The sequence below is a fragment of the Oncorhynchus tshawytscha genome, linkage group LG16 (assembly GCF_018296145.1).
Source record: "Oncorhynchus tshawytscha isolate Ot180627B linkage group LG16, Otsh_v2.0, whole genome shotgun sequence".
NCBI classification, from domain to species: domain Eukaryota; kingdom Metazoa; phylum Chordata; class Actinopteri; order Salmoniformes; family Salmonidae; genus Oncorhynchus; species Oncorhynchus tshawytscha.
Genome location: NC_056444.1, coordinates 56,191,644 through 56,218,081, shown reverse-complemented (window position 1 = coordinate 56,218,081; position 26,438 = coordinate 56,191,644). Strand labels below are relative to the sequence as shown.

General features: G+C 43.3%; 1 protein-coding gene across 1 annotated transcript; it reads right to left on the bottom strand.

Moving 5' to 3' along the window:
* Positions 1 to 16,437: 16,437 nt before the first annotated feature.
* On the bottom strand, positions 16,438 to 20,603 carry LOC121839621 (WAP four-disulfide core domain protein 18-like). The gene is made up of 4 exons (XM_042299392.1): positions 20,501 to 20,603; positions 19,150 to 19,287; positions 18,229 to 18,365; positions 16,438 to 16,774 (listed from the first exon to the last, which is right to left on the bottom strand). The coding sequence occupies exons 1-4, from the start codon at positions 20,601 to 20,603 to the stop codon at positions 16,772 to 16,774; spliced, it is 381 nt and encodes a 126-aa protein (XP_042155326.1). The 3' UTR covers positions 16,438 to 16,771.
* Positions 20,604 to 26,438: the final 5,835 nt, after the last annotated feature.

Below are 26,438 nucleotides of genomic sequence, written 5' to 3'. Positions count from 1 at the left end.
AGCTATAACATTGTTGATGGGTTGATTTTTGGGCAACGGTTGGGCTCTGTTTACATGGTATATGATTTTTTACTTGTAATTCATCTTAAGAAATAGGCCTATACATGTCCCAAAATAACTTTTTTAATTTCTATCAAATATTTTCTCTCTCATCTGTCTTGTTCATGATGGGCAGACCTATACGCTTTTATCAATTTACTACACTGATATCTTGTAGCTTAGAGCGGACAACTATTTGGCGGACTAAATACATTCTCAAAATTGGATTTTCTTACATTATTCTCTCACAATAACGTTGTAGGACTATACACATCACATTCTATATGACTGACTGTTAACCTGTCTCCTACCCTTCATCTACACTGATTGAAGTGGTTTTAACAGGTGAAATGAATAAGGGATCGCAGCTTCACCTGGTCAGTCTATATCAGTCTATGTTCATAATATTTTGTACAGTCAGTCTATAACATGTTGTGGTTGACAAAGTGATTAGCCATTTGATTCACTGTTCAGGAGTCTTATGGCTTGGGGTAGAAGCTATTTAGGAGCCTCTTGGACCTAGACTTGGCGCTCCGGTACTGCTTGCCGTGCGGTAGCAGAGAGAACAGTCTATGACTAGGGTGGCTGGTGTCTTTGACCATTTTTAGGGCCTTCCTCTGACACCGCCTGGTATAGAGATCCTTGGTGGCAGGAAGACTGTCCCCGGTGATGTACTGGGCCGTAAGCACTATCCTCTGTCGTGCCTTGCAGGTAGAGGCCAAGTAGTTGCCATACCAGGTAGTGATACCAACCCATCAGGATGCTCTCGATGGTGCAGCTGTAAAATCTTTTGAGGATCTGAGGACCCATGCCAAATCTTTTCAGACTACTGAGGGGGAATAGGTTTTGTCGTGCCCTCTTCACAACTGTCTTGGTGTGCTTGGACCATGTTAGTTTGTTGGTGATGTGGACGCCAAGGATCTTGAATCCTGCTCCACTACAGCCCCGTCAATGAGAATGGGGCGTGCTCGGTCCTCCTTTTCCTGCAGTCCACAATCATCTCCTTTGTCTTGATCACGTTGAGTGGGTGTTGTTGTCCTTGCACCACACGGTCAGGTCTCTGACCTCCTCACTATAGGCTGTCTCATCGTTGTCGGTGATCAGGTCTACCACTGTTGTGTCAGCAGCAAACTTAATGATGGTGTTGGAATAGTGCCTGGCCGTGCAGTCATGAGTGAACAGGGAGTACAGGAAGGGGCTGAGCACGCACCCCTACCCTTACCACCTGGGGGCGGCCCATCATGAAATCCAGGATTCAGTTACAGAGGGAGGTGTTTAGTCCCAGGGTCCTTAGCTTAGTGATGAGCTTTGATGGCACTATGGTGTTGAACACTGAGCTGTAGTCAATGAATAGCATTCTCACATAGGTGTTCCTTTTGTCCAGGTGTGACAGGGCAGTGTGGAGTGCAATAGAGGTTGCATAGTCTGTGGATCTTTTGGTGTGGTGAGTGCTGCAGACATGAGTACTATGGGTCGGTAGTCATTTAGGCAGGCTATCTTAGTTTTTCTTGGGCACAGGGACTATGGTGGTCTGCTTGAAACATGTTGGTATTACAGACTCAGACAGGGAGAGGTTGAAAAGGTCAGTGAAGACACTTGCCAGTTGGTCAGCGCCTGCTCTGGGAACACGTCCTGGTAGTCTGTCTGGCCCTGCGGCCTTGTGAATGTTGACCTGTTTGAAGGTCTTACTCACATCGGCTGCGGAAAGCATGATCACACAGTTGTCCAGAACAGCTGATGCTCTCGTGCATGTTTCAGTGTTACTTGTCTCTAAGCGAGCATAGAAGTTATTTAGCTTGTCTGGTAGGCTCGTGTCACTGTGCAGCTCGCGGCTCTGCTTCCCTTTGTAGTCTGTAATAGTTTGCAAGACCTGCCACATCTGACGAGCGTCGGAGCCGGTGTAGTACGATTTAATATTAGTCCTGTGTTGGCACTTTGCCTGTTTGATGGTTCATCAGAGGGCACAGCGGGATTTATTATAAGATCTCTGGCGCTCTAGGTCGACAGGTCCTGGCTCCTTAGCAGAGGTGACCGGTCTGCTCCTGATCCCCGGGATCGTCATCTTGGTCTGCGTCCTGTGTCTGGAGCCGCGCGTCAGGGAGGGGCAACTGTCACGTGTGCTCCCTCTCCGTCCTCTAGGTCACCAGCCTGCTCGTTATGGCGCAGCCCTGTCACCATCGTTACGGTCATCAGTGCGTTGTGACACTCACCTGGACTCCATCACCTCCCTGATTACCTGCCCTATATTTGTCACTCGCTTCGGTTCCTTCCCCAGGCGTCATTGTTTCTGTTTCAGTTTGGTCTGTGCGTTGTTTGTGTTTCTTGTTTTCTATTTTGTTTCGTTTATTGATTAAATCACTCACTCCCTGAACTTGCTGACCAACTCTCAGCGCACATCGTTACACTAATATTCATAAGACCATTACATAATATATGTAATATAGGTCTTTATAAACGACTTTACTAATCATCAGTTAAGTCTTTTTGCGTGGCCTCATCTAAAGTGTGGGCTATTTATACATAATAAATACTAAATACTTTCTAAACAATAAGCACACAATATTCCGAAACGGTCACGCTGTTGCAATACGGTGATGTGTAACTTCAGACAAACTCTATGTTGAGTAACATAATGTTTTTAGTCCATAAATGCTTTTCTTAATTACATAAATGCTTCAAAATTCGCAAAAAGTGACATTAGCTGATGAAGATTATCTCATAGAACAAAACGTATAAGATCTCCCAAACCTGTCTTCACCACAAAACGTATTTTCAGCGTTTATCCAAAAACCCTACAAAAACTCAATACATTTTCCCATAGGCTTTGTTCAAAGAACCATGATGGAGTTAGTCCCTACAAAGAGACATCATTACTATTGCTCTCTATACATGTTAGCAATTGGGAGTCTCCAACCCTTGCAAAAGTAACCTCACAGTCCAATCCCCCACCCCCTTTGCTAATTTCACCACCAGCAAAGCATTAAAAAAGAATCTCACCCATCTACCCACAATATCTCATAATGACAGTGAAAACATGATTTTAGAAATGTTTGCTAATTTATTGAAAGTGAAATACAGAAATATCTCATTTACATACAGTACCAGTCAAAAGTTTGGACACACCTAGTCATTCCAAGTTTTTTCATTTATTATTATTATTTTTTACTATTTTCTACATTGTGTAATAATAGTGAAGACATCAAAACTATGAAATAACACATATGGAATCATGTAGTAACCAAAAAGTGTTAAACAAATAAAAAATATATTTTAAATTCTTCTTAGTAGCCACACTTTGCCTTGATGACAGCCTTGCACACGCTTGGCATTCTCTCAACCAGCTTCACCTGGAACGCTTTTCCAGCAGTCTTGAAGGAGTTCCCCACATATGCTGAGCTCTTGTTGGCCCTTCCTCCCCAATTAAGGTGCCACCAACCACCTGTGCTAGACAGCCATTTTCAAAACGGTTCTCTTTGCGGTTATACAAATTAAAACCATCCATTTCTGGTGGATTGACAATGGAACTCTGTTTAAAGTATCCTTTTTAAATGAAGCCAAACAGAGTAGGCTACTATTTAAATGTTATCCTCCAGAAGAGGCAGAACATAGGCTATATTACAGCAAATAATGTCAAATCTCGAAAGTACCGATAGAGGAAAAACATTTTCTTGTAGAGAATGTATAAGGAAGGTATCATGTTAATGAATGACATTGTAAACAACAAAGGTCAAATTATGTCACACAAGCAATTAATCACGGTATAAGGAAATGTATGCTCAATACAAAATTATAACCAGTTCATCGCAGCTCTGCCACGAAAACGGAAGAGAAAATTACTTAAAAGAGAAAGGAATGAATTAATCGTAAATGGCTTAAAATGACCAATATAAATCGTAAAATGTATCAGTTTCACTTATGGTCAAGAGGGTTGACAACTATACCACATAAAATTCAAGATAGTTGGGAACAGATTTTCGATATCCCAATACCATGGCATCAGATTTATTGAAGTAATATACAAAGTAACAATTGAAGCATCAATCCTTTCTTTTCAATTTAAGCTATTATAAAAGATTCCCGCTACAAAAAGAATGCTCAGTATATGGGGCATTGAACAGAATCAATAGAGTATCTATTTTGGTACTGTCCATCGGTGGCTTGTTTTTGGAGTCAGGTTCAGGAATGGTTGTTAACATGGGTACCACTGGGCGCACATTTGGGGGTTTTGCCCTAGCACTACACAGCTGATTCAAATAACCAACTCATCATCAAGCTTTGATTATTTTCATCAGCTGTGTAGAGCTAGAGCAAAAACCAAAACGTGAACCCAGGAGGAGCCCCAGGACCGAGTTTGGGAAACCCTGCCCTATGGTACTGCCCAGGGACACAATGATTGAATGCAAAGTGGTGGATTGTGGGCATGCGCCTGCCACGGAGGAACATGCAAATCTTCCACTGTTTGATGTCAGAGTAGCTCACCATTGTCCCAGGGGACATGCGGACTACCTCCAAATCATCTCGCATCTGACGCACCAGGGCTGTCCCCTTGTGTGTCCAAGTTGTTTCCACCGAGATGGATGACGATATTCACGGTCACAACTCGACTCGGCGAGAGAGAATATTTCATAACCCTTCAACTGAGAACAGTTCGGCCATATTTCCGGCTAGTATAGTCGTCGCTATCTAGCCAGCTACATTGTGTAATCGCATAGTAAATATTTGCTTCAGTCTTTGTTTCCTTGCTCTCGACAATTTTCTATGAGCAATGATCAGTATGATTATGAGCATGGATCTTATCAATAAATAAAACGTACAACATTGTGAAGATTCACAAGGAGAGCATGTGTTAAACTATATTATAAAGTGGGTGGTTTGTGCCCCGAATGCTGATTGGCTGACAGCCGTGGAATATCAGGCCATATACCACGGGTATGACAAAACATTTATTTTTACAGCTTCAATTACGTTGGTAATCAGTTTATAATAGCAATAAGGAACCTCGGGGGTTTGTGGTATATGGCCAATATACCACGGCTAAGGGCTGTATGTCATGGCACGTGCTAAGAACAGTCCTTAGCATGGTATATTGGCCGTATACCACACCTCCTTGTGCATTTTTGCTTAATTATAATGTTCTATAATAAGGTTGTACGATCACCTTCCGGTGTAAAAACCATGGAAATTAAAAACAAAAAACTATGTTTAAACTGAGAACAGGCATTGGTCTGAAGCCGGAAAATGAAGGATATTCACATGAGCACCACACGAGTCTCAAATAACCCCTAAAAAACCAAGCACAGGTGTTCAAAATCTTGTTTTATTCAAATTCAGCAGTCCACATGAGTTTGTCAATTCACATACTGCCCATGAAAATTGTCCAGTTTCCATAAAAGCTATGATCATTTTTCATATTTATTATTGCATAAAATCATCAGTTTTCATAGACATAATTGTACATGTAATGATTTGTATTTTCTACTTATTTCTTATAACTAATAAGAATTTCCAATAAAGCTTCAATGGCTCACTGCAGGCATAGAATCAACATATCTGGAAACACATCTGTTCCTCGGGGCACTGGCCATCTTTGTAACAGTACTCGGCACACATGTAGGTCCCGTTGGGCAGGACACAGCGACCGGGCTTCACTATGGTAACAAATGAAAAGTTGTCAGATATACAGTAGAAACATACGTGTAATAGGAATTTCCAGGATAACAATCGAGAAAAGCAGTCGCAGGTAAAGTCAATCAAATCTATCCATAATAAATCTATACATGTAAAATGTATATGTACAATGTATGTGCTTGTACAGTGGGGAGAACAAGTATTTGATACACTGCCGATTTTGATTTGATACACTGCCGATATCCATATAAAATGTATATGTAAAGTGTATGTACATGAATATACAGCAGAAAAGCTGTAAAACTCCAAAATATTTGTGTCCTCCAAAGAGGTGGATTGGTTAATATTAATTATTTTTTATTTAGAAAATAATTATATCCAGTTTATTAGAAGCTGCAACAGGGAGACACTTCCAGCACAGAAGCATAGAAAATGTCTAACTGGCATCTTGGAGACATACCCTTTACATTCTAATCAGACAGCACCAAATGTTCTGTAAACACCAGCTCTAGAGGCTTGTAGGAAGTCAAAACAAACAGGCTGTCAGCTGCTACAGAATCACACAGTGTTCACAGAATGTCATCAATACAACATAACAGTGAATAATCAGTGTGTCCTCGGCCCTTATACCTCAAGTCCGGCGTGAACCTCTATCAACAGATATGAGAACAATCCATAACATTCAGCATCAAGTCTAGTGACCATCAATCCACACCTTGAGTGTCACAAGTAGAACACTGGAAATCATCCGTACACTGATTCTTTCCATTGAGGTCTTACTATTACAATGAGTTGGAATTTTGTTGGTGGCCCTTGACAAATTGTCAGCTTAAAGTTCTGTGAATTGCTGTATCGTAAGAAACGTATGTTGCTACTCCTCTGAAGTCTCAGCCTGATATTCCCAAAATCCTTTTTCCCTGAAATATTTTACTTTTATTTATCTAGGCAAGTCAGTTAAGAAAAAATCTTATTTTCAATGACAGCCTAGGAACAGTGGGTTAACTGCCTTGTTCTTAATGACAGAGTTTTACCTTGTCAGCTCAGGGATTTGCTCTTGCAACCTTTCGGTTACTAGTCCGACGCTCTAACCACTAGGCTACCCTGCCGCCAACGGTCCACCAACCAAAGGACATCTAGCCAACATGACACAACTGTGAGAAGCATTGGAGTCAACATGGGCCAGCATCCCTATGGAACGCTTTAAACACCTTATAGACCCCATGCCCTGGTGAATTGAGGCTTTTCTTAGGGCAAAAGGGGGTGCAACTCAAAAATAGGAAAGTGTTCCTAAAGTTTGGTATACTCAGAGTGTATAGATGTTGCATAACATTGGTATATACTCTAAAGGCCTGCATGGATCTTGAAAATCTTCTTAATTGAGTGTCTCAGCTCTAAAGAGAGTGTATGTGAAAAATATCTATCTATGTGTATGAAATATACAAGCCCCAGCTTTCTTGTTTCCAGAGTAATGCAGCAAATAATGAATGCAATGGATGTGTGTATCTGTCACTCTGGGACCATTCCTACCTGTGTCGGTGCAATGCAGTTATGCCCACATCCATTGTGGCAGCATTTTTCATCATTGGGGCAGTCACTGTCATTGGAACAGAACTCCACACACATCCCCATGCCCCATCGTCTACGAGGGCACACTCCAGGCTTTGCTTTAGGACAACACAATTTGAGCAGACATGTCAGGGAACCTGACTTACAACAAAGAGACATGAACACTGACAAAATTGGACTGAACCATTTTCTGGAAATCTGTCATATTTGTGAGGAGATGGTTACGATAAATAGGAATTTGTTTTTGTAGGAAGTCAAAACAGAAAGCGGTGACATTGTCAGCTGCTACAGAATCACACAGTGGTCACAGAATGTCATCAGTACAATAGAACAGTGAATAATCAGTGTGTCCTCGGTCCTTCTACTGGGGCCTCCAGTCTGGCGTCAATCACTATCAACAGATATGAGAACAATCCATAACATTCAGGATCAAGTCTAGTGACCATCAACCCACGCCTTAAATGTCACAACTAGGATACTGGAACCATTGTGTATAACATAAACTGTATACGCCAAATGTTTTGTTGATCACTCTCAACTAAATATGATCTTTAGCGATCCTACATTTCCCCATTACAAATAGGTTTATGGTAGCAACTTGTCAGCCTACACTGACTCTTGCCATTGAAGTCTTTATATTTTGTGACTTCTTAATTGAGTGTCTCAGCTCTATAGAGAGTGTAAGTGAAATATATTGATCTATGTGTATGAAATGTACATTACAAGCTCCATCTTTCTTGTTTCCAGAGTAATGCAGCAATAATGAATGCAATAGATGGGTGTATCTGTCACTCTGGGACCATATCCTACCTGTGTAAGGTGCAATGCAGTTATGCCCACATCCATTGTGGCAGCATTTTTCGTCATTGGGGCAGTCACTGTCATTGGAACATAACTCTGCACATATCCCCACGCCCCATTGTCTAACAGGGCACACTCCAGGCTTTGCTTTGGGACAACACAATTTGAGCAGATGTCAGGGAACCCAACTTGCCACAAAGAGACATGAACATAGACACAATTGGACTGAACCAATTCATGAAAATCTATCATATTTGTGTCGAGATGGATTTGACAAATATGCATTTGCATCTCTGGAAAGTTTGTAGGCCATACTCCAAGTCATTTTGTGTCTAATTAATAGTTTTGGAGATATTTGTCCCCCATCATCAATGTTTCCCCCATAACACCCATGAAAATGCATTACAGCCTTCTGAACACTCACAATCTATTGGTTCAAATAAGTAGGTTGAAAACATTGTATGTTAACTAAAATGGGCTGTGCAGCGGTTTAAAAACAGACACACAAACAGTGCTATTAAGATGCAGAAATAATCATTTCTAGTTAAATGAACACATGAGACAAATTGACAAACACATCATTATATGTTGACTGAATTGTTGCATACGTTTTCTCAAGTTGGAGCTAAGTTTGGGCCAACTAAAAATGTTAAGTTCAGGTAACATTTTTATCTAGAAGTTGAATTAACTGAAAAAGGCTTTGGAACCACTTACTTCATAATCATTTGTTGAAACAACTAGAATTTATTTGACAGTGTATGCGTAAAATGGCCAAGGGTAGGCTGGATTGTTTCAAAGTCATAATGGCTGGCTTGTATTTCTTAGTAAGGTTGCAACAAAATAGGTTGCAAAGGGGCTATGCACAATTATAGGCTATTGTTTATAACCAATTAGGTAGGCTTTAACACCTAAGTCAAGTGTAGCAGGCTTCTTAAAATAAATCATCAAATTGTCACAGTTTGTTTCATGACAAATAATGAAAAGTAGGCTAATTAGAACAACTCACCTGTAGATGTGCCTCCCGTTTCTGCAGCAGAGACTATTTTCAAATCTACAAATGCCAACAGAAAAAGAACCAAAGCACAACGCGCTGACAAATTCATGTCCATGCTGACTTCAAGACTGTTAGAGCAAATGCAGTCCAAATCATTTTAATAGAAGAGGAGACCATAATATGTATTAACCTTAGATGACTAAGAGGGGGGCGCTGCTTTGAAGCCATCGCACAGCCATTTTGGTACTCCTCCTTCAATTGACAAATATATTCTATTACAGACACCTTAATGCATACATGCAAATTATATTAATTAAATTGAACATTTTATATTTTGAGAGTGTTAATGTTACTGCCCCCACCACAACAAAGAATTACTTAAATACATGAAATTGTGTCCTTGAAACATTTTATTGAAATATTGTAGAATTCCATTCATTCCTATGGAGGACTGCTCTTTCTGGGATGTGCCAATGTGGCGGCCTGTGGCTTCAAAGCCTCTCATTGGCCATTACAAAGCATCAGCAATCCAGGGTTTATACACATCATTGGGGAGAGACCATAGAAAAGATGAATGCACAAGGAACAATGCATCTGCAGGGTCCCTATGCCCATCAATTTACATTCCGAGTTCGGATCCGAACACTTGCTTAGGTCACATGTAATGAGAATAATTAAAGGGGATATATGGAACTTGTGCCTCTGGGGGTGCTCTTGATCCAAAAGTGGTCCCCCAAATGGACAGTAATATTGTCCAGAAATTAAGTCAAAATTTGATGTAAACAATTCACAACTAAATGTCAATAGTGTGTCTTCAACTGAGTTTGTAGTTCAATGACTGAATGCATTTATGTTAAACTGCAGGTGAAAAGCCACAATGTATAATGATTCATAATGAAATGTTTCAAAGTACAGTATGTGGAGAGCTATAACACTGTTGATGGGTTGATTTTTGGGCAACGGTTGGGCTCTGTTTACATGGTATATGATTTTTTACTTGTAATTCATCTTAAGAAATAGGCCTATTGTAACGGTTCTCTTGTGGTGAAGGAGAGTCGGACCAAAATGCAGCGTGTAGATTGCGATCCATGTTTATTCAATAAACGTAACACGAATCTAAATACAAACACTATAAAACAAATAACGTAACGAAAACCGAAACAGCCTATACTTGCGTAAACAAACACAGAGACAGGACCAAATACACTAAGGACAATCACCCACGACAAACTCAAAGAATATGGCTGCCTAAATATGGTTCCCAATCAGAGACAACAATAAGCACCTGCCTCTGATTGAGAACCACTCCAGACAGCCATAGACTTTGCTAGATAACCCACTAAGCTACAATCCCAATACCACCACCAAAACCCCAAGACAAACACACCACAATTACAAAAACCCCATGCCACACCCTGGCCTGACCAAATACATAAAGATAAACACAAAATACTTTGACCAGGGCGTGACAGAACCCCCCTAAAGTGCGGACTCCCGAACGCACCTCAAAACAATAGGGAGGGTCCGGGTGGGCGTCTGTCCATGGTGGCGGCTCCGGCGCGGGACGTGGACCCCACTCAGTTCATGTCTTAGTCCCATCTCCCTTCGTCCCTGGATAGTCCACCCTCGCCACCGACCATGGCCTAGTAGTCCTCACCCAGAACCCCACTGGGCTGAGGAGCAGATCGGGACTGAAGGACAGCTCGGGACTGAGGCAGCTCGGGGGGAGTGAGGGGAAGCTCGGGAGTGAGGGAAAGCTCGGGAGTGAGGGGAAGCTCGGGAGTGAGGGGAAGCTCGGGAGTGAGGGGAAGCTCAGGCAGGTAGATAGATCTACCAGATCCTGGCTGGCTGGTGGTTTCAGCAGATCCTGGCTGACTGGCAGATCCTGGCTGACTGGCAGATCTGGAAGATCCTGGCTGACTGGCAGATCTGGAAGAGTCTGGTTGACTGGCGGATCTGGAAGAGTCTGGTTGACTGGCGGATCTGGAAGAGTCTGGTTGACTGGCGGATCTGGAAGAGTCTGGTTGACTGGCGGATCTGGAAGAGTCTGGTTGACTGGCGGATCTGGAAGAGTCTGGTTGACTGGCGGATCTGGAAGAGTCTGGTTGACTGGCGGATCTGGAAGAGTCTGGTTGACTGGCGGATCTGGAAGAGTCTGGTTGACTGGCGGATCTGGAAGAGTCTGGTTGACTGGCGGATCTGGAAGAGTCTGGTTGACTGGCGGATCTGGAAGAGTCTGGTTGACTGGCGGATCTGGAAGAGTCTGGTTGACTGGCGGATCTGGAAGAGTCTGGTTGACTGGCGGATCTGGAAGAGTCTGGCTGACTGGCGGATCTGGAAGAGTCTGGCTGACTGGCGGATCTGGAAGAGTCTGGCTGACTGGCGGATCTGGAAGAGTCTGGCTGACTGGCGGATCTGGAAGAGTCTGGCTGACTGGCAGATCTGGAAGAGTCTGGCTGACTGGCAGATCTGGAAGAGTCTGGCAGATCTGGAAGAGTCTGGCTGACTGGCGGATCCTGGCCGACTGGCAGATCCTGGCCGACTGGCAGATCCTGGCCGACTGGCACTACTGGCAGATCCTGGCCGACTGGCACTTCTGGCGGATCCTGGCTGACTGGTGGATCCTGGCTGACTGGTGGATCCTGGCAGACTGGCGAATCCTGGCTGACTGGCGAATCCTGGCTGACTGGCGAATCCTGGCTGACTGGCGAATCCTGGCTGACTGGCGAATCCTGGCTGACTGGCGAATCTAACTGATCCTGACAGACTGACGACGCTGGGCAGACTGGCGGCGCTGGGCAGACTGGCGACGCTGGGCAGACTGGCGGCGCTGGGCAGACTGGCGACGCTGGGCAGACTGGCGGCACTGGGCAGACTGGCGGCGCTGGGCAGACTGGCGGCACTGGCGGCGCTGGGCAGACTGGCGGCTCCTTGCAGACTGACAGCTCCTTGCAGACTGACAGCTCCTTGCAGACTGACAGCTCTGGCTGCTTCATGTAGACTGACAGCTCTGGCTGCTCCTTGCAGACTGGCAGCTCCATGCAGACTGGCAGCTCTGGCTGCTCCATGCAGACGGACAGCTCTGGCTGCTCCATGCAGACTGACAGCTCTGGCTGCTCCATGCAGACTGACAGCTCTGGCTGCTCCATGCAGACTGACAGCTCTGGCTGCTCCATGCAGACTGACAGCTCTGGCTGCTCCATGCAGACTGACAGCTCTGGCTGCTCCATGCAGGCTGGCAGCTCTGGCTGCGCTGAACAGGCGGGAGACTCCGGCAGCGCAGGAGAGGAGAAAGGCTCTGGCTGCGCTAAACAGGCGGGAGGCTCCGGCAGCGCTGTAGAGGAGGAAGGCTCTGGCTGCGCTGAACAGGCGGGGCGCACTGAAGGCCTGGTGCGTGGTGCTGGAACTGGTGGTACTGGATCGAGGACACGCACAGGAAGCCTGGTGCGGGGAGCTGCTACCGGAGGACTGGAGTGTGGAGGTGGCACAGGATGGGCTAGACCGTGAAGGCGTACTGGAGATCTTGAGAGCAGTGTTGGCACAGGACGTGCAAGGCTAGGGATGTGCACAGGAGGCCTGGTGCGTGAGGCTGGCACCAACTTCACCAGCCGACTAACACGCACCTCAGGACGAGTATGGAGCGCTAACCCAGGTGCCATCAAATCCCCAACACGTTCCGTCAGGCGAATTCCATGCGAAAAGCACCAACACAGCAACTCCCTCATTTCTCTCTCCTCCAATTTCCCCATTAACTCCTTCACAGTCTCTGTTTCGCTCACCTCCAACACTGGCTCTGGTTCTGGTCTCCTCCTTGGCTCCTCACGATAAACAGGGAGAGTTGGCTCAGGTCTGACTCCTGACTCTGCCACACTCTCCCTGAGCCCCCCCCCCCAAGAAATTTTTGGGGCTGATTCTCAGGCTTCCATCCGCTACGCCGTGCTGCCTCCTCATATCTGCGCCTCTCAGCTTTCGCCGCCTCCAGTTCTTCCTTGGGGCGGCGATATTCTCCAGGCTGAGCCCAGGGTCCTTTACCGTCCAGTTCTTCCTCCCATGTCCATTTCTCCAGGTGGTGCAGCCTCTCCCACTGCAGCTGCTGCTGCTCCTGCTGCTGCTGCCTCTGTTGCCTCTCCTGTGGCTCCTGCCTGTTAACACGCTGCTTGGTCCGTTGGTGGTGGGTGATTCTGTAACGGTTCTCTTGTGGTGAAGGAGAGTCGGACCAAAATGCAGCGTGTAGATTGCGAATCATGTTTATTCAATAAACGTAACACGAATCTAAATACAAACACTATAAAACAAATAACGTAACGAAAACCGAAACAGCCTATACTTGCGTAAACAAACACAGAGACAGGACCAAATGCACTAAGGACAATCACCCACGACAAACTCAAAGAATATGGCTGCCTAAATATGGTTCCCAATCAGAGACAACGATAAGCACCTGCCTCTGATTGAGAACCACTCCAGACAGCCATAGACTTTGCTAGATAACCCACTAAGCTACAATCCCAATACCACCACCAAAACCCCAAGACAAACACACCACAATTACAAAAACCCCATGCCACACCCTGGCCTGACCAAATACATAAAGATAAACACAAAATACTTTGACCAGGGCGTGACAGAACCCCCCCCCCCCTAAGGTGCGGACTCCCGAACGCACCTCAAAACAATAGGGAGGGTCCGGGTGGGCGTCTGTCCATGGTGGCGGCTCCGGCGCGGGACGTGGACCCCACTCAGTTCATGTCTTAGTCCCATCTCCCTTCGTCCCTGGATAGTCCACCCTCACCACCGACCATGGCCTAGTAGTCCTCACCCAGAACCCCACTGGACTGAGGAGCAGATCGGGACTGAAGGACAGCTCGGGACTGAGGCAGCTCGGGAGTGAGGGGAAGCTCGGGAGTGAGGGGAAGCTCGGAGTGAGGGGAAGCTCGGGAGTGAGGGGAAGCTCAGGCAGGTAGATAGATCTACCAGATCCTGGCTGGTTGGTGGTTTCAGCAGATCCTGGCTGACAAGCAGATCCTGGCTGATTGGCAGATCTGGAAGATCCTGGCTGACTGGCAGATCTGGAAGAGTCTGGTTGACTGGCGGATCTGGAAGAGTCTGGTTGACTGGCGGATCTGGAAGAGTCTGGTTGACTGGCGGATCTGGAAGAGTCTGGTTGACTGGCGGATCTGGAAGAGTCTGGTTGACTGGCGGATCTGGAAGAGTCTGGTTGACTGGCGGATCTGGAAGAGTCTGGTTGACTGGCGGATCTGGAAGAGTCTGGTTGACTGGCGGATCTGGAAGAGTCTGGTTGACTGGCGGATCTGGAAGAGTCTGGTTGACTGGCGGATCTGGAAGAGTCTGGTTGACTGGCGGATCTGGAAGAGTCTGGCTGACTGGCGGATCTGGAAGAGTCTGGCTGACTGGCGGATCTGGAAGAGTCTGGCTGACTGGCGGATCTGGAAGAGTCTGGCTGACTGGCAGATCTGGAAGAGTCTGGCTGACTGGCAGATCTGGAAGAGTCTGGCAGATCTGGAAGAGTCTGGCTGACTGGCGGATCCTGGCCGACTGGCAGATCCTGGCCGACTGGCAGATCCTGGCCGACTGGCACTACTGGCAGATCCTGGCCGACTGGCACTTCTGGCGGATCCTGGCTGACTGGCACTTCTGGCGGATCCTGGCTGACTGGCACTTCTGGCGGATCCTGGAAGACTGGTGGATCCTGGCTGACTGGCGAATCCTGGCTGACTGGCGAATCCTGGCTGACTGGCGAATCCTGGCTGACTGGCGAATCTAACTGATCCTGACAGACTGACGACGCTGGGCAGACTGGCGGGGTCAAATTATGTCACACAAGCAATTAATCACGGTATAAGGAAATGTATGCTCAATACAAAATTATAACCAGTTCATCGCAGCTCTGCCACGAAAATGGAAGAGAAAATTAGTTAAAAGAGAAAGGAATGAATTAATCGTAAATGGCTTAAAATGACCAATATAAATCGTAAAATGTATCAGTTTCACTTATGGTCAAGAGGGTTGACAACTATACCACATAAAATTCAAGATAGTTGGGAACAGATTTTCGATATCCCAATACCATGGCATCAGATTTATTGAAGTAATATACAAAGTAACAATTGAAGAATCAATCCTTTCTTTTCAATTTAAGCTATTATATAAGATTCCCGCTACAAAAAGAATGCTCAGTATATGGGGCATTGAACAGAATCAATAGAGTATCTATTTTGGTACTGTCCATCGGTGGCTTGTTTTTGGAGTCAGGTTCAGGAATGGTTGTTAACATGGGTACCACTGGGCGCACATTTGGGGGTTTTGCCCTAGCACTACACAGCTGATTCAAATAACCAACTCATCATCAAGCTTTGATTATTTTCATCAGCTGTGTAGAGCTAGAGCAAAAACCAAAACGTGAACCCAGGAGGAGCCCCAGGACCGAGTTTGGGAAACCCTGCCCTATGGTACTGCCCAGGGACACAATGATTGAATGCAAAGTGGTGGATTGTGGGCATGCGCCTGCCACGGAGGAACATGCAAATCTTCCACTGTTTGATGTCAGAGTAGCTCACCATTGTCCCAGGGGACATGCGGACTACCTCCAAATCATCTCGCATCTGACGCACCAGGGCTGTCCCCTTGTGTGTCCAAGTTGTTTCCACCGAGATGGATGACGATATTCACGGTCACAACTCGACTCGGCGAGAGAGAATATTTCATAACCCTTCAACTGAGAACAGTTCGGCCATATTTCCGGCTAGTATAGTCGTCTATCTAGCCAGCTACATTGTGTAATCGCATAGTAAATATTTGCTTCAGTCTTTGTTTCCTTGCTCTCGACAATTTTCTATGAGCAATGATCAGTATGATTATGAGCATGGATCTTATCAATAAATAAAACGTACAACATTGTGAAGATTCACAAGGAGAGCATGTGTTAAACTATATTATAAAGTGGGTGGTTCGTGCCCCGAATGCTGATTGGCTGACAGCCGTGGAATATCAGGCCATATACCACGGGTATGACAAAACATTTATTTTTACAGCTTCAATTACGTTGGTAATCAGTTTATAATAGCAATAAGGAACCTCGGGGGTTTGTGGTATATGGCCAATATACCACGGCTAAGGGCTGTATGTCATGGCACGTGCTAAGAACAGTCCTTAGCATGGTATATTGGCCGTATACCACACCTCCTTGTGCATTTTTGCTTAATTATAATGTTCTATAATAAGGTTGTACGATCACCTTCCGGTATAAAAACCATGGAAATTAAAAACAAAAAACTATGTTTAAACTGAGAACAGGCATTGGTCTGAAGCCGGAAAATGAAGGATATTCACATGAGCACCACACGAGTCTCAAATAACCCCTAAAAAAACCAAGCACAGGTGTTCAAAATCTTGTTTTATTCAAATTCAGCAGTCCACATGAGTTTGTCAATTCACATACTGCCCATGAAAATTGTCCAGTTTCCATAAAAGCTATGATCATTTTTCATATTTATTATTGCATAAAATCATCAGTTTTCATAGACATAATTGTACATGTAATGATTTGTATTTTCTACTTATTTCTTATAACTAATAAGAATTTCCAATAAAGCTTCAATGGCTCACTGCAGGCATAGAATCAACATATCTGGAAACACATCTGTTCCTCGGGGCACTGGCCATCTTTGTAACAGTACTCGGCACACATGTAGGTCCCGTTGGGCAGGACACAGCGACCGGGCTTCACTATGGTAACAAATGAAAAGTTGTCAGATATACAGTAGAAACATACGTGCAATAGGAATTTCCAGGATAACAATCGAGAAAAGCAGTCGCAGGTAAAGTCAATCAAATCTATCCATAATAAATCTATACATGTCAAATGTATATGTACAATGTATGTGCTTGTACAGTGGGGAGAACAAGTATTTGATACACTTGATACACATGAATATACAGCAGAAAAGCTGTAAAACTCCAAAATATTTGTGTCCTCCAAAGAGGTGGATTGGTTAATATTAATTATTTTTTATTTAGAAAATAATTATATCCAGTTTATTAGAAGCTGCAACAGGGAGACACTTCCAGCACAGAAGCATAGAAAATGTCTAACTGGCATCTTGGAGACATACCCTTTACATTCTAATCAGACAGCACCAAATGTTCTGTAAACACCAGCTCTAGAGGCTTGTAGGAAGTCAAAACAAACAGGCTGTCAGCTGCTACAGAATCACACAGTGTTCACAGAATGTCATCAATACAACATAACAGTGAATAATCAGTGTGTCCTCGGCCCTTATACCTCAAGTCCGGCGTGAACCTCTATCAACAGATATGAGAACAATCCATAACATTCAGCATCAAGTCTAGTGACCATCAATCCACACCTTGAGTGTCACAAGTAGAACACTGGAAATCATCCGTACACTGATTCTTTCCATTGAGGTCTTACTATTACAATGAGTTGGAATTTTGTTGGTGGCCCTTGACAAATTGTCAGCTTAAAGTTCTGTGAATTGCTGTATCGTAAGAAACGTATGTTGCTACTCCTCTGAAGTCTCAGCCTGATATTCCCAAAATCCTTTTTCCCTGAAATATTTTACTTTTATTTATCTGGGCAAGTCAGTTAAGAAAAAAATCTTATTTTCAATGACGGCCTAGGAACAGTGGGTTAACTGCCTTGTTCTTAACAACAGATTTTTACCTTGTCAGCTCAGGGATTTGCTTTTGCAACCTTTCGGTTACTAGTCCGACGCTCTAACCACTAGGCTACCCTGCCGCCAACGGTCCACCAACCAAAGGACATCTAGCCAACATGACACAACTGTGAGAAGCATTGGAGTCAACATGGGCCAGCATCCCTATGGAACGCTTTAAACACCTTATAGACCCCATGCCCTGGTGAATTGAGGCTTTTCTTAGGGCAAAAGGGGGTGCAACTCAAAAATATGAAAGTGTTCCTAAAGTTTGGTATACTCAGAGTGTATAGATGTTGCATAACATTGGTATATACTCTAAAGGCCTGCATGGATCTTGAAAATCTTCTTAATTGAGTGTCTCAGCTCTAAAGAGAGTGTATGTGAAAAATATCTATCTATGTGTATGAAATATACAAGCCCCAGCTTTCTTGTTTCCAGAGTAATGCAGCAAATAATGAATGCAGTGGATGTGTGTATCTGTCACTCTGGGAACATTCCTACCTGTGTCGGTGCAATGCAGTCATGCCCACATCCATTGTGGCAGCATTTTTCATCATTGGGGCAGTCACTGTCATTGGAACAGAACTCCACACACGTCCCTTCGCCCCATCGTCTACGAGGGCACACTCCAGGCTTTGCTTTAGGACAACACAATTTGAGCAGACATGTCAGGGAACCCGACTTACCACAAAGAGACATGAACACGGACAAAATTGGACTGAACCATTTTCTGGAAATCAGTCATATTTGTGTGGAGATGGTTATGATAAATAGGCATTTGCATTTGTAGGAAGTCAAAACAGAAAGCGGTGACATTGTCAGCTGCTACAGAATCACACAGTGTTCCACAATGTCATCAATACAATACAACAGTGAATAATCAGTGTGTCCTCGGACCTTCTACTGGGACCTCCAGTCTGGCGTCAATCACTATCAACAGATATGAGAACAATCCATAACATTCATCATCAAGTCTAGTGACCATCAACCCACACCTTGAATGTCACAAGAAGAACAATGGAAATCATGTGTATTACAGAAGCTCTATACTAAACATTGTGTTGATCACTCTAATTAAATATGAGCTTTACTGGTCTTAAATGTCCCCATTACAAAATGTTTATGGTATATATATATATATATATATATATATATATATATATATATATATATATATATATATATATATATATATATATATATATCTATATATATATATCTATATAAAACTCTAAATACCTACATGGCTCTCAGAAATCTTCTTAATTGAGTGTCTCAGCTCTAAAGAGAGTGTATGTGAAATATATTGATCTATGTGTATGAAATGTACATTACAAGCTCCATCTTTCTTGTTTCCAGAGTAATGCAGCAATAATGAACGTAATGGATGTGTGTATCTGTCACTCTGGGAACATATCCTACCTGTGTACGGTGCAATGCAGTTATGCCCACATCCATTGTAGCAGCATTTTTCATCATTGGGGCAGTCACTGTCATTGAAACAGAACTCTGCACATGTCCCTACGCCCCATGGTCTACGAGGGCACACTCCAGGCTTTGCTTTGGGACAACACAATTTGAGCAGACATGTCAGGGAACACGACTTACCACAAAGACACATGATGAACATGGACACAATTACACTGAACCATTTTCTGAAAATCTGTCATATTTGTGTGGAGATCGTTGCGATAAATGTTAGCTGCTACAGAATCACACAGTGGTCACAGAATGTCATCAGTACAATACAACAGTGAATAATCAGTGTGTCCTCGGTCCTTCTACTGGGGCCTCCAGTCTGGCGTCAATCACTATCAACAGATATGAGAACAATCCATAACATTCAGCATCAAGTCTAGTGACCATCAACCCACACCTTGAATGTCACAACCAGGATACTGGAACCATTGTGTATTACATAAACTGTATACGCTAAATGTTTTGTTGATCACTCTCAACTAAATATGATCTTTAAGTGATCCTACATTTCCCCATTACAAATAGGTTTATGGTAGCAACTTGTCAGCCTACACTGACTCTTCCCAATTAAGTCTTTCTATTATGTGACTTCTTAATTGAGTGTCTCAGCTCTAAAGAGAGTGTAAGTGAAATATATTGATCTATGTGTATGAAATGTACATTACAAGCTCCATCTTTCTTGTTTCCAAAGTAATGCAGCAATAATGAATGCAATAGATGGGTGTATCTGTCACTGTGCAACGGTTTAAAAACAGACACACAAACAGTGCTATTAAGATGCAGAAATAATCATTTCTAATCATTTCTATCATTTCATTTCTATCATTTCTAGTTAAATGAACATATGATACAAATTGACAAACACATCATTATATGTTTACTGAATTGTTGCATACGTTTTCTCAAGTTGGAGCTAAGTTTGGGCCAACTAAAAATGTTAAGTTCAGGTAACATTTTTATCTTGAAGTTGAATAAACTGAAAAAGGCTTTGGAACCACTTACTTCATAATCATTTGTTGAAACAACTAGAATTTATTTGACAGTGTATGCGTAAAATGGCCAAGGGTAGGCTGGATTGTTTCAAAGTCATAATGGCTGGCTTGTATTTCTTAGTAAGGTTGCAACAAAATAGGTTGCAAAGGGGCTATGCACAATTATAGGCTATTGTTTATAACCAATTAGGTAGGCTTTAACACCTAAGTCAAGTGTAGCAGGCTTCTTAAAATAAATCATCAAATTGTCACAGTTTGTTTCATGACAAATAATGCAAAGTAGACTAATTAGAACAACTCACCTGTAGATGTGCCTCCCGTTTCTGCAGCAGAGACTATTTTCAAATCTACAAATGCCAACAGAAAAAGAACAAAAGCACAACGCGCTGACAAATTCATGTCCATGCTGACTTCAAGACTGTTAGAGCAAATGCAGTCCAAATCATTTTAATAGAAGAGGAGGAGACCATAATATGTATTAACCTTAGATGACTAAGAGGGGGCGCTGCTTTGAAGCCATCGCACAGCCATTTTGGTACTCCTCCTTCATTTGACAAATATATTCTATTACAGACACCTTAATGCATACTTGCAAATTATATTAATTAAATTGAACATTTTATATTTTGAGAGTGTTAATGTTACTGCCCCCACCACAACAAAGAATTACTTAAATACATGAAATTGTGTCCTTGAAACATTTTATTGAAATATTGTAGAATTCCATTCATTCCTATGGAGGACTGCTCTTTCTGAGATGTACCAATGTGGCGGCCTGTGGCTTCAAAGCCTCTCATTGGCCATTACAAAGCATCAGCAATCCAGGGTTTATACACATCATTGGGGAGAGACCATAGAAAAGATGAATGCACAAGGAACAATGCATCTGCAGGGTCCCCATGCCCATCAATTTACATTCCGAGTTCGGATCCGAACACTTGCTTAGGTCACATGTAATGAGAATAATTAAAGGGGATATATGGAACTTGTGCCTCTGGGGGTGCTCTTGATCCAAAAGTGGTCCCCCAAATGGACAGTAATATTGTCCAGAAATTAAGTCAAAATTTGATGTAAACAATTCACAACTAAACGTCAAGTGTGTCTTCAACTGAGTTTGTAGTTCAATGACTGAATGCATTTATGTTAAACTGCAGGTGAAAAGCCACAATGTATAATGATTCATAATGAAATGTTTCAAAGTACAGTATGTGGAGAGCTATAACATTGTTGATGGGTTGATTTTTGGGCAACGGTTGGGCTCTGTTTACATGGTATATGATTTTTTACTTGTAATTAATCTTAAGAAATAGGCCTATACATGTCCCAAAATAACTTTTTTAATTTCTATCAAATATTTTCTCTCTCATCTGTCTTGTTCATGATGGGCAGACCTATACGCTTTTATCATTTTACTACACTGATATCTTGTAGCTTAGAGCGGACAACTATTTGGCGGACTAAATACATTCTCAACATTGGATTTTCTTACATTATTCTCTCACAATAACGTTGTAGGACTATACACATCACATTCTATATGACTGACTGTTAACCTGTCTCCTACCCTTCATCTACACTGATTGAAGTGGTTTTAACAGGTGAAATTAATAAGGGATCGCAGCTTCACCTGGTCAGACTATATCAGTCTATGTTCATAATATTTTGTACAGTCAGTCTATAACATGTTGTGGTTGACAAAGTGATTAGCCATTTGATTCACTGTTCAGGAGTCTTATGGCTTGGGGTAGAAGCTATTTAGGAGCCTCTTGGACCTAGACTTGGCGCTCCGGTACTGCTTGCCGTGCGGTAGCAGAGAGAACAGTCTATGACTAGGGTGGCTGGTGTCTTTGACCATTTTTAGGGCCTTCCTCTGACACCGCCTGGTATAGAGATCCTTGGTGGCAGGAAGACTGTCCCCGGTGATGTACTGGGCCGTAAGCACTATCCTCTGTCGTGCCTTGCAGGTAGAGGCCAAGTAGTTGCCATACCAGGTAGTGATACCAACCCATCAGGATGCTCTCGATGGTGCAGCTGTAAAATCTTTTGAGGATCTGAGGACCCATGCCAAATCTTTTCAGACTACTGAGGGGGAATAGGTTTTGTCGTGCCCTCTTCACAACTGTCTTGGTGTGCTTGGACCATGTTAGTTTGTTGGTGATGTGGACGCCAAGGATCTTGAATCCTGCTCCACTACAGCCCCGTCAATGAGAATGGGGCGTGCTCGGTCCTCCTTTTCCTGCAGTCCACAATCATCTCCTTTGTCTTGATCACGTTGAGTGGGTGTTGTTGTCCTTGCACCACACGGTCAGGTCTCTGACCTCCTCACTATAGGCTGTCTCATCATTGTCGGTGATCAGGTCTACCACTGTTGTGTCAGCAGCAAACTTAATGATGGTGTTGGAATAGTGGCCGTGCAGTCATGAGTGAACAGGAAGTACAGGAAGGGGCTGAGCACGCACCCCTACCCTTACCACCTGGGGGCGGCCCATCATGAAATCCAGGATTCAGTTACAGAGGGAGGTGTTTAGTCCCAGGGTCCTTAGCTTAGTGATGAGCTTTGAGGGCACTATGGTGTTGAACACTGAGCTGTAGTCAATGAATAGCATTCTCACATAGGTGTTCCTTTTGTCCAGGTGTGACAGGGCAGTGTGGAGTGCAATAGAGGTTGCATAGTCTGTGGATCTTTTGGTGTGGTGAGTGCTGCAGACATGAGTACTATGGGTCGGTAGTCATTTAGGCAGGCTATCTTAGTTTTTCTTGGGCACAGGGACTATGGTGGTCTGCTTGAAACATGTTGGTATTACAGACTCAGACAGGGAGAGGTTGAAAAGGTCAGTGAAGACACTTGCCAGTTGGTCAGCGCCTGCTCTGGGAACACGTCCTGGTAGTCTGTCTGGCCCTGCGGCCTTGTGAATGTTGACCTGTTTGAAGGTCTTACTCACATCGGCTGCGGAAAGCATGATCACACAGTTGTCCAGAACAGCTGATGCTCTCGTGCATGTTTCAGTGTTACTTGTCTCTAAGCGAGCATAGAAGTTATTTAGCTTGTCTGGTAGGCTCGTGTCACTGTGCAGCTCGCGGCTCTGCTTCCCTTTGTAGTCTGTAATAGTTTGCAAGACCTGCCACATCTGACGAGCGTCGGAGCCGGTGTAGTACGATTTAATATTAGTCCTGTGTTGGCACTTTGCCTGTTTGATGGTTCATCAGAGGGCACAGCGGGATTTATTATAAGATCTCTGGCGCTCTAGGTCGACAGGTCCTGGCTCCTTAGCAGAGGTGACCGGTCTGCTCCTGATCCCCGGGATCGTCATCTTGGTCTGCGTCCTGTGTCTGGAGCCGCGCGTCAGGGAGGGGCAACTGTCACGTGTGCTCCCTCTCCGTCCTCTAGGTCACCAGCCTGCTCGTTATGGCGCAGCCCTGTCACCATCGTTACGGTCATCAGTGCGTTGTGACACTCACCTGGACTCCATCACCTCCCTGATTACCTGCCCTATATTTGTCACTCGCTTCGGTTCCTTCCCCAGGCGTCATTGTTTCTGTTTCAGTTTGGTCTGTGCGTTGTTTGTGTTTCTTGTTTTCTATTTTGTTTCGTTTATTGATTAAATCACTCACTCCCTGAACTTGCTGACCAACTCTCAGCGCACATCGTTACACTAATATTCATAAGACCATTACATAATATATGTAATATAGGTCTTTATAAACGACTTTACTAATCATCAGTTAAGTCTTTTTGCGTGGCCTCATCTAAAGTGTGGGCTATTTATACATAATAAATACTAAATACTTTCTAAACAATAAGCACACAATATTCCGAAACGGTCACGCTGTTGCAATACGGTGATGTGTAACTTCAGACAAACTCTATGTTGAGTAACATAATGTTTTTAGTCCATAAATGCTTTTCTTAATTACATAAATGCTTCAAAATTCGCAAAAAGTGACATTAGCTGATGAAGATTATCTCATAGAACAAAACGTATAAGATCTCCCAAACCTGTCTTCACCACAAAACGTATTTTCAGCGTTTATCCAAAAACCCTACAAAAACTCAATACATTTTCCCATAGGCTTTGTTCAAAGAACCATGATGGAGTTAGTCCCTACAAAGAGACATCATTACTATTGCTCTCTATACATGTTAGCAATTGGGAGTCTCCAACCCTTGCAAAAGTAACCTCACAGTCCAATCCCCCCACCCCCCCTTTGCTAATTTCACCACCAGCAAAGCATTAAAAAAGAATCTCACCCATCTACCCACAATATCTCATAATGACAGTGAAAACATGATTTTAGAAATGTTTGCTAATTTATTGAAAGTGAAATACAGAAATATCTCATTTACATACAGTACCAGTCAAAAGTTTGGACACACCTAGTCATTCCAAGTTTTTTCATTTATTATTATTATTTTTTACTATTTTCTACATTGTGTAATAATAGTGAAGACATCAAAACTATGAAATAACACATATGGAATCATGTAGTAACCAAAAAGTGTTAAACAAATAAAAAATATATTTTAAATTCTTCTTAGTAGCCACACTTTGCCTTGATGACAGCCTTGCACACGCTTGGCATTCTCTCAACCAGCTTCACCTGGAACGCTTTTCCAGCAGTCTTGAAGGAGTTCCCCACATATGCTGAGCTCTTGTTGGCCCTTCCTCCCCAATTAAGGTGCCACCAACCACCTGTGCTAGACAGCCATTTTCAAAACGGTTCTCTTTGCGGTTATACAAATTAAAACCATCCATTTCTGGTGGATTGACAATGGAACTCTGTTTAAAGTATCCTTTTTAAATGAAGCCAAACAGAGTAGGCTACTATTTAAATGTTATCCTCCAGAAGAGGCAGAACATAGGCTATATTACAGCAAATAATGTCAAATCTCGAAAGTACCGATAGAGGAAAAAACATTTTCTTGTAGAGAATGTATAAGGAAGGTATCATGTTAATGAATGACATTGTAAACAACAAAGGTCAAATTATGTCACACAAGCAATTAATCACGGTATAAGGAAATGTATGCTCAATACAAAATTATAACCAGTTCATTGCAGCTCTGCCACGAAAACGGAAGAGAAAATTACTTAAAAGAGAAAGGAATGAATTAATCGTAAATGGCTTAAAATGACCAATATAAATCGTAAAATGTATCAGTTTCACTTATGGTCAAGAGGGTTGACAACTATACCACATAAAATTCAAGATAGTTGGGAACAGATTTTCGATATCCCAATACCATGGCATCAGATTTATTGAAGTAATATACAAAGTAACAATTGAAGCATCAATCCTTTCTTTTCAATTTAAGCTATTATAAAAGATTCCCGCTACAAAAAGAATGCTCAGTATATGGGGCATTGAACAGAATCAATAGAGTATCTATTTTGGTACTGTCCATCGGTGGCTTGTTTTTGGAGTCAGGTTCAGGAATGGTTGTTAACATGGGTACCACTGGGCGCACATTTGGGGTTTTGCCCTAGCACTACACAGCTGATTCAAATAACCAACTCATCATCAAGCTTTGATTATTTTCATCAGCTGTGTAGAGCTAGAGCAAAAACCAAAACGTGAACCCAGGAGGAGCCCCAGGACCGAGTTTGGGAAACCCTGCCCTATGGTACTGCCCAGGGACACAATGATTGAATGCAAAGTGGTGGATTGTGGGCATGCGCCTGCCACGGAGGAACATGCAAATCTTCCACTGTTTGATGTCAGAGTAGCTCACCATTGTCCCAGGGGACATGCGGACTACCTCCAAATCATCTCGCATCTGACGCACCAGGGCTGTCCCCTTGTGTGTCCAAGTTGTTTCCACCGAGATGGATGACGATATTCACGGTCACAACTCGACTCGGCGAGAGAGAATATTTCATAACCCTTCAACTGAGAACAGTTCGGCCATATTTCCGGCTAGTATAGTCGTCTATCAAGCCAGCTACATTGTGTAATCGCATAATAAATATTTGCTTCAGTCTTTGTTTCCTTGCTCTCGACAATTTTCTATGAGCAATGATCAGTATGATTATGAGCATGGATCTTATCAATAAATAAAACGTACAACATTGTGAAGATTCACAAGGAGAGCATGTGTTAAACTATATTATAAAGTGGGTGGTTTGTGCCCCGAATGCTGATTGGCTGACAGCCGTGGAATATCAGGCCATATACCACGGGTATGACAAAACATTTATTTTTACAGCTTCAATTACGTTGGTAATCAGTTTATAATAGCAA